The sequence below is a fragment of the Argiope bruennichi genome, chromosome 8 (assembly GCF_947563725.1).
Source record: "Argiope bruennichi chromosome 8, qqArgBrue1.1, whole genome shotgun sequence".
Classification (NCBI taxonomy): Eukaryota; Metazoa; Arthropoda; class Arachnida; order Araneae; family Araneidae; genus Argiope; species Argiope bruennichi.
In genome coordinates, this window is record NC_079158.1 from 68,570,148 (window position 1) to 68,585,462 (window position 15,315).

General features: G+C 23.9%; 1 protein-coding gene across 3 annotated transcripts in view; it reads right to left on the reverse strand.

The window, feature by feature from the left end:
- LOC129981168 (rho GTPase-activating protein 21-like) overlaps positions 1–15,315 on the reverse strand; it is a 34,945-nt gene that overhangs the window by 14,348 nt on the left and 5,282 nt on the right. For 2 of the 3 annotated variants that reach the window (XM_056091883.1, XM_056091882.1), the window contains exons 2-12: positions 14,959–15,083; positions 10,992–11,150; positions 10,854–10,890; positions 10,419–10,599; positions 9,422–9,476; positions 6,681–7,929; positions 5,387–5,446; positions 3,232–3,355; positions 3,093–3,144; positions 534–668; positions 135–224 (exon numbers count right to left, since the gene is read on the reverse strand). In XM_056091883.1, coding sequence (XP_055947858.1) covers positions 135–224; positions 534–668; positions 3,093–3,144; positions 3,232–3,355; positions 5,387–5,446; positions 6,681–7,929; positions 9,422–9,476; positions 10,419–10,599; positions 10,854–10,890; positions 10,992–11,150; positions 14,959–14,961 — 2,145 coding nt within the window. In that variant the 5' untranslated portion in view covers positions 14,962–15,083. Of the gene's footprint in view, positions 1–134; positions 225–533; positions 669–3,092; positions 3,145–3,231; positions 3,356–5,386; positions 5,447–6,680; positions 7,930–9,421; positions 9,477–10,418; positions 10,600–10,853; positions 10,891–10,991; positions 11,151–11,250; positions 11,497–14,958; positions 15,084–15,315 lie in introns of those variants that run through there. The other variant, XM_056091884.1, reaches the window with a different exon arrangement.

Here is a 15,315-nt window from a genome sequence, read left to right on the forward strand (position 1 = left end):
TTTTAAAATTGCCGAAATATATAGTCATGAGAAGATAAAAATTTCTTTTCTTAAACCTTCATTTTTAACTACATTTGAATTTTTATTTAAAAAATAACTAACAGAAAAACTAATAATTAAATATTTCTAATTACCTTTGAGGGCTCACGTCTTTCTTTCAATAAATAAAGAATATTTTCTCTTAAAATTGCCCATACATGCCTCCAGGACCTATCACTAGAACGCTGAAAATAATTACATTGTAATTTTTTTTTTTTTTACAGAAATGTTTATAGATATACATAATAAAAATAATGCAGCAAATATCATTCACCATACTATTCTGCAAAATTACAATGAGACCTAGGTTATTAGATAAAATTACACAAATAATAGCAACTCAGTAAAAAAAGAAATTAAAAATACTTGCTTTAAAATAATAATTTATTTCCACGTTATTATTTAAGCTGTTTTATTTTCACTCACCATTTTTCAAATAATACAATCAACATTTTAGATTGTAGTAAATTAAAGCTCATTAAAAAAAATCTTACTTTTCCTTCCAAAGATACAACTTTACAAATAACCCATCCATAAATGGATTTTGGTTCTTCAGTTGTTTCTTGATTAGAACAACCATTCGTATCTGTTACATCAACAGGAACCAAAGCCTGCTTAACTTTTGGAGTCTAAAATATTTCAAATAATTCCATTATTAATATTATTAATTAAAAAAAATTTCAATTACTTATGATTTTTACATAAAGAATTATAGCTTAATTTAAAATATTTTAAGATTTGCATATAAAACAGATATAAAGTAAAAAACATTAAATCAAATAAGCAGAAAAAAAATCGAGCAAAGACTGGAAAATTTTAAATATCAGGTGGAAAATAACACAGGAAGATTTTTAAAAGCCATTTTTTAGTGTAATAAAATGCAGAAAAGTTCTCATTAAAGCGTTAACAGTTAAAACAAAAATTGTAAAGTTATAAAGATCTGAAAAAAATACAGTTAATAAATTTGAATTTTCATCAAATTCATAAAATATTTTCATATACAATGGCTATTTAAAAATATCTTTTTTTTAACATTCAATAAGTCTAAATTTTTTTATTACATTATCCCATATTACAAATTCTGATTTGAATTACTTTTTTTTTTCAAATATTTATTTTTAAATATTGCTTAATGCATAATTTTAGATGCATAATCTTTTATGTACTGATCTAAGTAGCCAAAAAGAAAAAACATTGAAAATATTCATTCTGGGATATTTTAATTCTTTATCAAATTTTTATTTACTCATTAATTAAATAATATGTATTTAAGGAAAACATTTTTCTACAATATTCATTAAAATGGATTTCAGAATATGTTTAAATAGCAATTAAAAAATTAAATTATTTCATGAATTTGTCTGGCATGAGTTTGTGTTTTTGTACTATCTATTTATTGATACTGCTTGCCTCTTTTTTCTGAATTTTGGAATTTTTTTTAAAAAAATCCTTTTTATATAATTTACAAAATAAATTTCATTGATGCATTAAAATTCACAATGATTTCATTAATTCATCAAATTTTGAATCATGACTTTCTTCCATTGTTTGAAGCCAAGGAAGATGGACTTTGTTTATTTCTATGTAATTTACACAAAAAATATGAATCTACCGTGAAAATTAGAAGGTAGACTAACCAGAAGGTTAAGTTTTTAATGGCATTATGATATCACAGAGCTTGACTGTATTTACAAGGTTCAATACACAATGAATAGAATTTTTGATGTATGTTAAAATATGTAGAATTTTTGATGTAATAATTTGATGTTGCAATTTGATGCTTAAAAATATTTTCTTCAGGAATCATGATCATTAAATAATGAAACGAGTATATAGATTTGAAGTAATACAATCTATATATCCAGCAAACCAGCTAATGCCAAAAAAAAAAAAAAAAAAAAAAAATCTAGTATGCAATTCTTTTGCTTAAGTTATGCTTATTATATCCATCTATTATTATATTCATATTATATTTATATCTAATATTTGTAATGTTTTCTATAAAAGCATATTTCTTTATGTACTATATAGGAATTACTTTTTCCAATAACTATTCCTTTGAGCTCTCTTTGTTTCTTTAGTTCACTTTGTTTTTTAATTGACAAGATTTGTGTATGTTCTTTTTAATAACAGGATTTTAATTCCAATGTTAAAAAATCTAAATAAAAGAAATTTGAACTTCAAATCATACTCTATTCACATACTTACTTGAAAAATTTGTATTGGCAAATTATGAAATTATAAGGTTTCTTAAATTTTTAAAAATTTAATCAGGCTCGATTTTTTTTCCTTGAAAATAAGCTTTTCAAAAATAATCATAATAATCAATTTAAAAATATACAGTGACTGGTAAAATCATTTTAAGCCCTTTAAATTTAAAACAAATTTCATATGGTCAAGGAAGTAATGAGTACCTATAGTAATATGAATATGTTGTATTTACTGAGCCAGGAGAATTTATGGAATTATCTGAAAATTTTTTATGATTTAAATAGCGTATTTATGATTAAAATAGCGCACTTTCCATTACTTGAAAAAGGGTTAATCTAAAACTGGAAAATGCATTTTCTATTATTATAATACAGTTTTCCCATGTTAAGCAACAACAAAAATAAACAACAAAAATTTTTTTTGAAAAATGCCCTTAGTGGGCAATAACCTCAATTTTAGGATGAGTCCTTTTTCAAACCATGGAAAGTTAACAGTTTTATTTGCAAACATCTCTATGAATTTTACTGATAATTTCAAAAAACTTTTCCTAGTGTTTTCACTATGGTATAGTGTATATTTTCCTAACTGGAAATTTATCTAATCTCCTTTAATTTTTGTAACTTCCTTAATACTATTTCACTGCTAGAAACACTGAGGCTTATCTCAATAATCATACTACTAGAGGTACATATTACTTTCCTGGCTATATGAGACGCAGTTTTGGATTTAAAAGGCTTAAAAGAATTTTGCTAATCAACCTGTACATCCTAATTTAAAAGGCATTAAATGAGAATTATTATTTATAATGCATGTAAAATGAATTCAACATCATTTAATGTTACCTTTTCTCCAAAGAAAGATTTCAACTTCTGAATACGGAATTCTTTATTTGGACTGAAACATAAAACATCTATATCAATATATGAACTTGCACCATTTTCAAATTAATTAAGATTAGAAAATATAAAGAGGAAAAAATACCTAGAAGGGTCAGAAGTTTCATCTTCTTCACTTAAATCAGATTCGATATTCATTCTATCGTTAGCAGTAGCTCGAAGATATGATATCCTCCGTACAATGTGGCATTCATCTTGATCAGAGGATACTAAAAAAAAAATTTAATTATTTAAATATTAGAATTTTTAAAACTGTTGTGTAAAAAATAGAAAAATAAATGGGAATAATCCTTATATGGAAATAAAATCAGTTAAAAATACTTTTGCAGTTTTTAAAAAAATTCTTTATAAAATGGCTATAATATGCTATTTTAATATACAACAATAAAATTTGCACATATTAAAAAGAAACAAAATATCTTATTTCATATCACAAAAATATCAGAAATGGCATTATTTCACAATCTAATTATTCCCTATTATCACAACTGAAACTAAGATGCTTTTATTTAAGCCATTATCATTTTTTTCAAATTAAAAGTTTTATACAATTTTGTTCAAATATAGAAATGAATTCATTTCTAGAAGTAATATTTCAAGGATAAATCCTAGCACAATTCATTACCTTACAGAACTTTATTCCATGAACTTTTATAAAAATTTCACAATAATATGAGTTATGAGAGAAAGAAAAAAAATTAGAAGTTATGAAATTATATTTACATACAATAATCATTTCATTTTAATGAATTTCCTAGTAATTTATTAATGATTACTGAACAGGATTATAATTAATTATCTTTACATGTGTATTTTCCTTTGACCAGTAATTTCTAATTATTTGAATGAGTTTACATCTGATTAGCATTAGATAAAATAAAAGCAACATCAATAAAAAAGAAATACAACCTACTATTTATTTTTAAAACCTTTCATTATTCCAATTTTCAAAAAATGTACTGATAAAATTTGATTAGTCAGTCACTTCTTTCTCTGGAACTTCGTACTTAAATTTACACTTTTTATTTTATCTATGTCAAAGGTAATATATTTGGAAGAGTCATATTTTTTACTTAATTCTGCAGCAAAATAAGAAATTTTCACAAACTGAATAAGTAAATAAAAGATTACAAATTTTCAAAGATATTAATTGTTTGTTGTTATTGTTAATTGTTAAGTTAAATAGAAAAAAAAATGAAAACTTTGCAACAATTCTTAAAAATTAAACAATATGCACTACTTTCTAATTTGGACAGCTCTTAATTTCAAATGAGTATCACAAGGCTCTGCATTGGACTTTCATTTTTCTAACATGTTATGACAAAAAGTAAAGGAAATATCTTTAAAAATATAACAAAAAAGGCATTTAGATCATTATTTAAGAAAATTTTATACTTCCAAACTTCTGTATATTTTTATATTTAAAGTTGCCAAGAAAATCTAAAAAAAATATATGCATATAGAATTACCAAATGTACTTACAGAACTTATATAATTATGCAATGATAACAAACATGATGCAAATTCAATAAAAAAGGGACTATACATAAGTAGGATAGATACATTGGAATGAAATAAATTTCTTATTACTGGATAAGAGTAAAAACTTGCCAATCAATACAGTAAAAATAAAAAAAAAAATTATAATAATGCAATGGAAACAGATTTCAAGTAAAATAAATTTCCATTTAGAGTTCTAAAAAAATCTATACCTCATATAAATAATTAAAAAAAAATTACAACTGAATATTAACTCTTAGCATTCAAATGACACCACAGCAACATTGGTTGCACACATTAACACACATATAATCCAATATGTGTGTTAAAACACATATAATCCCCCTTTTTTTTTTGATGATTGTGATACTTCTATTTTGATTAGCAACCAAAATGAATAAATCTGAAGGTCTGTCTGATTGCTTAGTAAAAAAAAAAAGAAAAAAAGAAAAGAATTATATGTGCTTTCAGGTTAAAGGATGCAAGCAACTCGATATCACCATAGCAACAGCAATCAAGTGCTAGGGGTCAATAGAAAGAAATTTAACATTAGATAAAATGATAAAGATAGAGAACATGATTATACTAGCACAGACTTTATTTTTTTTATCCACTTGCAAAAGAATATTATTGTTCGAAATTCTATATAATTTTGAAAAATTAAAGGTTGCATAAAGTTATAAGAGTTTCACAAATTCTTAATCAAAAATTTTAAAATAGTTTACAATATTTTATAATACCTGGAACTGTTTTTCGGCGATGCACAACTCCAGTTACAGCTGGGTTTATGTCACTATGAGCTAAAATGGAAACAAAAAATCTCATACAATTCATTTAACTAAATTTATTAAAAATAGCAAATATGTATGCAATTTATATACAAGAGATTATAAATCTTTAAATTATCTCAGTTCTTTTAAAGTCACTAGATTTAAAAATATAAGATTTGAAGAAAACAAAACAAAAAAAAAATTGCAAAATGAACCATAAAAAATTTAAATTGAATTTTTAATTATTTGTCTTGCAAATAAAGAGCACTAAAACAAAATAAAATTGAAGAGGTTCTCAATTCACATTCATACAAAGGATTCCTAATTACTAATTTCTAAACTATAAGAGAGAGACATATTTCCATTTGGGAAAAAAATACTGCAAAGAATATAAAAAATTTATTTAATTTTGTATCAGTCAATAAATATAATGCTGAAAAAATTATGAAATTTAAATTTTAGTGTCTTCTGGTTACTAGGAAGATTATTAGTCTTATTAGTGATATTTAATAAAATATTCTTAATGTGCTAAAGTTTATTAAAAAAAATAGTTCCCTTTTGGGACTACAATTCATCAAGACATAAAGCTTTTGATATCACTACTACTTGTATATTAGCTATTAATCAGCATTTAAAGCTTGATTGTTGATGTTTTTATAATTAAAAATAAAATTATAAAATATATAGTTACGTGAAGTATCAAAAAAAAAGAGAGAGAGACTTTGATAAGTGTCATGATTTTATATTGCAATATGAGGGGGATAAATTTCAACACAAGAGTACATATACAAGTATAGCTAGGAAACACATTCTGTATACTAACAAGATGTTGTGGAGAAAACTGCCTCAGTTCATCAACTTCCAGTAAAACAAGAAACATGCTGAAAGTATAGAAAACTACGGCATCAAATCTTTAGAAGAATTAATTTAATTAAATTTACGTATGCTACAAATTTATCTGATGATAATGCTGTGTCCTTTCTTTTTTTCTTTTGTCACATTTTGAAGCATAAGCAAAAGCAAGTAGCCTTAGATTGTTTTATATAAAAGCATATATTATATATAATAAATTGTTATAAATTATTAATTAAACCTGTTGATTTTTTTTTATTCTGAATGAAAAATATTATCTTCTTTTATTTACATTGATCCTATAAATGTTTTGCATTATGGGAAAGATTGGGAATAAATTAATGCTCATTAAGAGAGGTTCCATTGTATTATTCAATACATAAGCATAAGTACATAATTCATATTTTTTTACCTGTAACTGTGGTTTCGGGTGAATCAGCAACAATCAAAGAATCATCTGTAGGTGTTTTATTACTATTTTGATGATCAAGTGTAGAATCATAATCAAAAGATTGTATTCTATTGTCATTGTATTTCATATGACTTTCTGAACTTTCTTCGTTCTTTTTAGAAACTTCAATTGACTTCTGAGCATAAAGTGAATTTACAGATGATCCAGTTTTAGTTTCAAATTCTGCAGTTCTGGATGATACTAGACGGACATGATTTGGCATTGACATACGTGACAATTCACTTCTATACAAGTTCATTCTTTCCATTGATTCAGCTAAAAGGTTTCCAGATTCAAACTGATGGCGTCGTTGAGCAACAATATTTATAGATGGTATGTTAGGATTCTCACTGAAATCATAGTCTGAGGCTATGGAATTTCTTTCACCTGTTTTTCGATGCATTGCACTGGAATTATTAGAACTTGTATCAGGGTTATAATGCAAGTTTAAATCTTCTGAGTTAATCATCTTATTATTAGAGTAATAAGATGGTTTCTGCTCATTTAACAGAGATAAATGAGCAGAGTCCCGAATTCTATCACAGGAATGGTTATTTTCTCCATACTGAGGCCTGTCACATGGATAAGACATTGAAATAGGATGGGACGATATGGTTTCACCGGTTCCATGCAATGCTTCAGAAATACTTTTTGACTCAGCCATATTATCACAGTGTACAATATCATCAAAATCGGACATATAAATGGGATAGTTTAAGTTTTCCTCCGAAGCAAATGCAAAATTTGATGGAGGTTGATCACGACACAAACTGTAATACAAATTTGCAACTGTACTTTTTAGTTTGGGAGGTTGCAGTTCTAATATATCTTCGTTTTCAAAATCTTTGGCATGATGAAAAAGACCTTCATCTTCACTAAAACAGCTACCTTCATAAATGCACTTTGCAGGTGAAGGTAAATCATAATCTTTATCTTCAAGCCCACAAGACAAATGTGATGGACTGGATAAATTAAGATCTTTATTCACATCATCGGACTCCAAGAAAACGTGCTGAATCCCTCTTTTACTTTCCACATCTTTATCAATGGTGCCTTTAGATTTCTTATGAATTCTCCCAGGATAAGTACCATAAGAAGATTGTCTGTATTGCTGGTTTGATTGCTCTGAGTCTGGACAGTATGAGGGCACAAGATACTTGTGTTGCTTATGCTCTCGATGGACCGGCTGATATGCAGAGGAAGCAAAATACTGGAATAAAGTAAATATATATATATATATATATATATATATATCAAAATGTACAAATAAAACATTTGCATATATATAAAAACTTTTGACTTTTTTTCCAATTAAAAATTTTGATAATTTTTTTAACTTATAATTGGTAAATCTTTTCAATAATTTTAAAAAAACTTAAATAAAATAATCTTACAACGTTTACTAGTAAAATTCATATAATAAATTATTATTAATAACAGAATTTTGCAAAGCAAATTGAAAGTAGAGTAATATTGAGAATACTTCTAACATAATTAGCAAAATTAAAAGTTGCATTATTTTACTTTTAATATAGCATTTCTATTACGATTATGGATTCACATCAAGATATAATAAAAATAGGAAAAGGGAAATTGGGGGAGGGATTCTGCTAAATTAATTTAACATAACTTTTTAAAACAAGCTTTTTATAACAAAACATATTAGAATCAAGTAAAAAAGAGAAACATGTCAATATATCAGTCATAATTAATTTTCTAGCTTTGGCTCAATTTGGCACAAAGGAGTTTAAGATTAAACAAAATAATCCAGAGTTGAAAGTTCAAGACATTTATATTAAAAAAATTAAATTATTCATTTAATTCTGTATATAGAAAATTTTTTCAATATATCATGTATAAAAAAAATTGAACATAATGGTATTTGAAAAGAATGCAAAGACGTAAGCAGTTCGTAAAATTTTTGCTTCAAAATAGTACCATTCAAAACTTCAAAAAAATTTAAGACTTTAAATTTCAATGAACTTTAAAATGAAGAATAAAATAGAGTATAAAGAAAGTTGATAGACAGCAGAAACCTCAGAGAATGATTCAAATGATGATAAAAGGCAAAATTTTAAAACGCAGTTTTAATTTTCATAAGAATATTGTAACAAAGTAAAAAAGAAAAACATGTTGTTACTGGGTTTTAATTTTTCTGATAATAATCCTGAAATATGATAATATTTTTCAATATTCATTTACATTAAGAATTTCATCAATATAAATAAATCATAAAATCCCAAACTCTTCAAAATTATTACTCAGGGAAAAAAAAAAAAAGATTTCATTATTGCTTAAATAATGAAATATAAAAGGAAAAATTAATAATACAAAACAGTTCATTGTGACCAGTGTTTAAAATTCATATTTAATTAAAACGATCTAAATAGTTATTTTCTTTTTTTAAGAAACTCAAATTTTGAAAGAATGGGTAGTACAATTATAGACTTTACTGTCCATTTTCTTGTGTAAGACTTAATATTAAAAAAAAATTAATTAATATATCAAAAATAATATAAAAATAGAAACTTTTGTATCTTGCATTAAAAACACATTATTTATAGAAATAGAAAATTGAATATTTAAATGCAGAAATATTAATAATCAAATAAAGAAACTGCCTTTTAATTTTAAAATAATGCATTTCTTGGGAAGTGGGACATACATCCGTCTATTAGTAATATTATTGTTTAAATACTTACTAATTGCAAAATGTCATCTTCTTTTGGGACAACTAAGAGTCTCAAAGTTTGGCCACTAAAAAGAAAAAAAAATCAATTCTTTTATTTTACAATTGCGAGACATCAAATTAAAAGTACCATTAAATATTACAAAATAATGCTAAGCAATAAAAATTATTAAAATATGTATAAAGTTTTAGACTTAATAGAAATGTAAGCAAACTGTTAAAAAAAATTATTATTGTATTTCTTAATAAAACAATAAAATGCAAAGCAGATAGCTGGAGTTATAAAAATTATAAAATAAATTTTATGAATAAGCTTAAAATACTATAAATGAATTCTGATCTTATCTTGAGAGAATAGAAAAACTAAAATATAAAATGACAATTAAATAATTTTAAAATTTTACAGTAACAATTAAATAAAATCTGATAACATGCAATTGATTTCTTATAAAGAGTTTTGTTAGAAATTCTATTCTAATTATTCTTTTTTTCCTTCTCATTTTTCAATTACTATTATCATAAATTATACAATGGCAATTTCAATTTATAATTATTTTTTAATTATCAAACCAGGCATGCATTATCATCTTAAACCAAAATATCACTAAATATTTACATATTTAGCATTACAGCTATAATCCATGAAAATCAATAATGATATCGAAGTAAAGCAGTAATACTACATAATTTAATATAAATCACTATTATCATTCCCCATTATCAAGAAATAGCAATCAAAAAACATCATAATTATTTCACCACTTGAAGCAAGAAACCTTCAATTATTATTTTCCTATTCTGACCTACCAAATTTTAAATTTCCTACATTTACTTATAAAAAAAAAGTCATGTGAACCAAAAATATTGAATGTAAAAGTTAATATATTAAGAGAAATAAAAGGATTAAAAAATGGGAGAAATGCACACTAAAATAATTGTCCATAATCTGTTAACTTTAATTAAAATTTGGAATTGCAATAACAGCAAAAAATCAAATGCCATTTACTAACCTTTTGAGGATTAAATGAATGATGTCTGAGTATGTTTTACCAGATAATGGATGATTATTAATGGCAATAATTCGGTCTCCTTTGTTTAATCCGGCATTGTGTGCAGGGCTACCTTCTTTCACTTCCCGTATAAATATGGTATCCATAGGTTTGTTTTTATAGTCTGATTTCCATTGTGTGGCTAAAAAGAAATGATAAATAATAAAACAGAAATATAATACTAAACTTAAATTTATATAGTATTTTTAGATAAATTTTATTAAGTTGATTCCAGTAACTTTAAAATACAAACCACGTTTTTAAAACAAAATTTAATTTCGTTCATAATAAAATGAAAAAATAGAAAAATCATATGAATTTTTAGTTTAAGTAATGCAATAAATGCAACTATAAATATAATCTAACATAATATTTAACTAATAAGTACACCCTTACTTGCAACAGAGGTATCCTCATTAGCTCCTTGTTTTTTCTAAAAGAAAATTTAAAATATTTTTTTTTAGATTATAAATTGACCTTTACAAGAAAATATGATTCACTTTAATTATGTATTTACTAAGTAAAATTACTTACTTTTCCATGATTTAGACTTGTTGGTGGATAAACAATGAAATGACGCAAAGTAAATCCAAATCCACTTTTGTCCTTAACTAATGTAACAGAACGAGGATGAGATTTATCATTAGAATCTGATGTGTATCTTATGCAGCTAGTAAGAGCATTTGAAGAGTCCTTTAAAGATAAAACAGTTCATTTTAGTAATTCTGAAATCAACATGAGTAACAGCCATATAAATTTAGTTACTTTAAAACTACTATATAGCTATACATACTTGCTTTGAAATTCTTCAACAAAACCTATTACATTACAGGATTGAGATTTGCATTTTCAATATTTTATGACTGACATTTTATAATAAAATTATTTTCAAAGGGCATATTAGATGCTAAGTAGATTCATATCTGCTTAATACTTTGCAGTTCCATTAATTGTACAGCAAATTTTAAAAGTAGTGAAGATGATCAACTACAAGCACAGATAGGTTTATTTAAGGGAGAGAAGAAGAAGAAGCACTACATGAGCCACACCACAGTCAATGTCAAGAATGGAGCTTAACACATCAAGCAACACTTAACAGAGCACTCAGGATAAGGTATAAATATAGCATGCTATTTTTAAATATACATCAATAACCCACTACTTTACAGCTGCTTTTTGGTATTTAAGAAAATAAATAGAATAGAACTTTTCTCATCATTGGGTTTTTCCCTAAAGATAAAATTCAATAATATACATAATACATGTAAATTAGAAAGTAGCATTTAAATTTTAAAGTAGAATAATTCTCAATTTATCCTTTCCATAAATGCATTCTATTATTTCAAAATATTTCTAAATAATGTGAAATTTCTTTCTGTTCATTTTATCTAATTAGAAACTTTTAAAAAGTTTCAAGAATGTAGGCATTATAAAAAAAAAAAAAAAAAAAAAAAAAAATTATTAATCTTTTTTCAAAATATTAAGCATTTTAGAAACAATTTTTAAAAATTTCCATAAAAACATATAAAAAATTGTTTTAAAGCTGTAATAATAAAGTGAAAATTATAATTATAAGAAATGAATATTATAAGAAATGAATATCTAGTTGATTGATTCTGATTTATTTATCTCTCTAAAAACTTAATGCAGGTTTTTTTATAAATTGATCATTTCTTAACAAATAAAATTACACATAAAATAAATTCTTTTTTATAAAAGTTTTTTTACAATCAAAATTTTACAAATCTATTTCAAAACTATTTATATAAATTTTTTCTCCAGCTAATATAAACAGTATTCCTAGTTTAAAATTTTTAAGTCTTACGCTATCTACTGATTGCAACTTTTTTAGAAGGTTTATTTAAAAATAATCATCTAATCTTAAAGAACATTAGTGGCTAAACAAAGATTCTCAGCCTCAATTTGAATTTAAATTTACTATATTATATATTTTTAAAAATATTAAAAAGGCTTATCATGCAAAATATTTTTAAAAAAATACAAAATATTACTTCACATATAGATAATTAAATATAAATATAAGCATTTCTTTTCTATAAATCTACAGAACAATTTTAAGAGGGTCTGATAGGATTTTTTTTTTAATTTGTTGATTTCTTTTTAATTTCCAAATACATTTTATCAATTTCTAAATGGTAATTTCACATTTATTTTAGAAAATGGATTTCATTTATATGGATTGTATAACACTAAAATTAATGAAATTGGCTTTAAAAAAGCATAACAGAAATGAAAAAAGAAACTGTGACTTTACCTTTTTAAGATTCTAATAATTCAAAACCTTAAGATAAAAATTAATAATTTTTTGGTTTCCTGTTAAAAATTAATCAGGGGAAATATTTCATGCCATATTTAAGATGATAAACAAAGCAATGTTAAATATAAGAATAAAACATATTTAGGGTACATTTTAAAGTTAAACATGTTAAACTTGATACTATAAATGTATTTATTACAAGGATCAAAGCTTAGTTTCAAAGATATGTTTTGTTTTTGGTTTCATTTTTTTACAGTAAACATTTTAAGAAACAAAGCAAGTTTTTGTAATAAATTTATAAAGAAAAATCTTTTGTTTAGGCCTATAGAACAATTTTTCCCTGAATATTCTGTATTTAAATGATTTTTAGATTTATTATCAACATAACAGTCAATGCAGCACCTTCTTTGAAATAACTAATTTTATGCCAATTTTTCTTCAATATAAAAATTAAATTAAAATAGTTTTCATAGAGTGACAAGAATTTTACAGATAATTTTTCAAATCAAATGATAATCAGTAAAAGTATTGCATCTATTTTAATGTGTTTATAAACATATATCTGGACTTAATTGATATCATCAATCTATTTAGTAGTAGTTAAATTTCAAATTTTTTTCTAGCATTCATAGATTTTAGAATCAATGAGGTTCCTTATATTTTACATCTTTCAGTACATAGGTTGTGATTTGAACTCATTCTCATCATTTTTTTTTTTCTATCAAATAATGATATATGTGTTCAATATTTCAGGGTGATACAATTTAATAGTTCTATTACACAATAATTGGGAAATTTTTAAAAAAAATGTAATTGTTAATAATAATTGTAAAATAATAAAAAATTGTATAATATCATATAAAAACATTATATATATAATAAAAATTGTATAATATAATAGTAATGTATTAAAAATTGCATATAAAATATTATATAATTGTACAATTTTTGTTAAAATTTAATTTATTCAATTTAACTGAATTACTGCTATTATTATAAGCAAACCAATAGTTCCAAAATAATACTAAAAAGGCATTGGCTAATTTAATAATTCAGTATAATATGAGTCATGGTGAATGGTTGCTTTAATTTTGAAATATATAAAGAATGCTGAAGCTATTATTTCAAATTTAAGACAAGCCTTGTAAGTCTCAAGACTTATTAATAAGCTTTTTAAATCAAGTAAATTCTATAATAATTTGTTTTAATAAAGACAATTCAAAAATAACCACTCTGTTAAAATAAATGCATTAAAATAAACTTTTATACATTTTGCTCTCAATTTACATCATGAATCGACCACACAAATCTTATTTTAATTTGAAAAGATACATATTGCAATTAGAAATCCACAAGAAATAATAATACATATGCTTTAAGCAAAAAAAAAAAAAAAAAAAAAAAAAAGGAAAATATATATTTTTTTAAATAAATATAATACTGTTTATATTTGCTCCATAAAGCTGAAGTTAAATATTTCTCTGGATATGCTCAAGCATATTTAATTATAATCATAAAATTCAAATACAAAAAGAGCAAGATTTAAGAATATTGGAAAAATTCATAATAAGAATAGGTACTATTTGCATTTTTTATAACCATCTTTGGCAGTTAAAGGCTTTTAATTATAATGAGCAATGATATCAACATAATTATAAGGATTGTCTGGCTATTTCAATATTGGCTATTTCAATTCAATTTATACTGGCTATTTCAAAAATTTCAACTTTTTTATATTTTAAATGAAAATAATAAAAACACAAATATTAAACAGTAAAAATGCAAAAATTAAACAAATTTAGGAACAAACATATAATATAAATTTAGGAGCTAATATACATTTGCAAACATTGTTAAATTTTAGTAGTAAAAGAATTTAATGTATGACAATCTATTTATTGCCAGCATGCAATGGATTGTAGTAAATAAAAAAATCATTGCTTTTTTTTATCAACTAAGCACTGGCTTAAAGTTAATATATAAATGCTTACATTTAAATTAAATATCAGTATCATGTATTTATAAATACCCATTAGTATATTAGAATTCATTTTAAATATATGTTAATAATCATTTATGGATCCAAAATCATTAAAATGAAACTAAGAGGAACCCCATTAATACATTTAAGTATTGTGGCCAAATATCATTCCTTTAAAAAAATTTTTAATTAAACAAATAAAAACTTAATTAACTTTACAAACATGATTAAACAATATTTACCATGAAAATTCATTCAAGAATGCATTAATAACTCCTGAAGAGTAAAAAAACTGTTTTTCCACTCTTGATCCACAACAAAAATTGGAACATGATTAAGTATTTACACTGTTTATCCAGTCTTAAACCTATAACAGAAAAGTACATTATGAATATTAATTTACAAGCTATATACATAATAATATATTTCAGTACAATGAATATTCGTAGATCAGATCTAAAAAATCTTATTTAATTAGAATTTATAACACTGGTATTTAAGTATTAATCCCAAGTCATTGACGAACTTTAAGCTTAACTGCATGTCATTAGCCAACAAGTCAACAGACTACATAATATGCTTGTAGATTTTTTTTCATT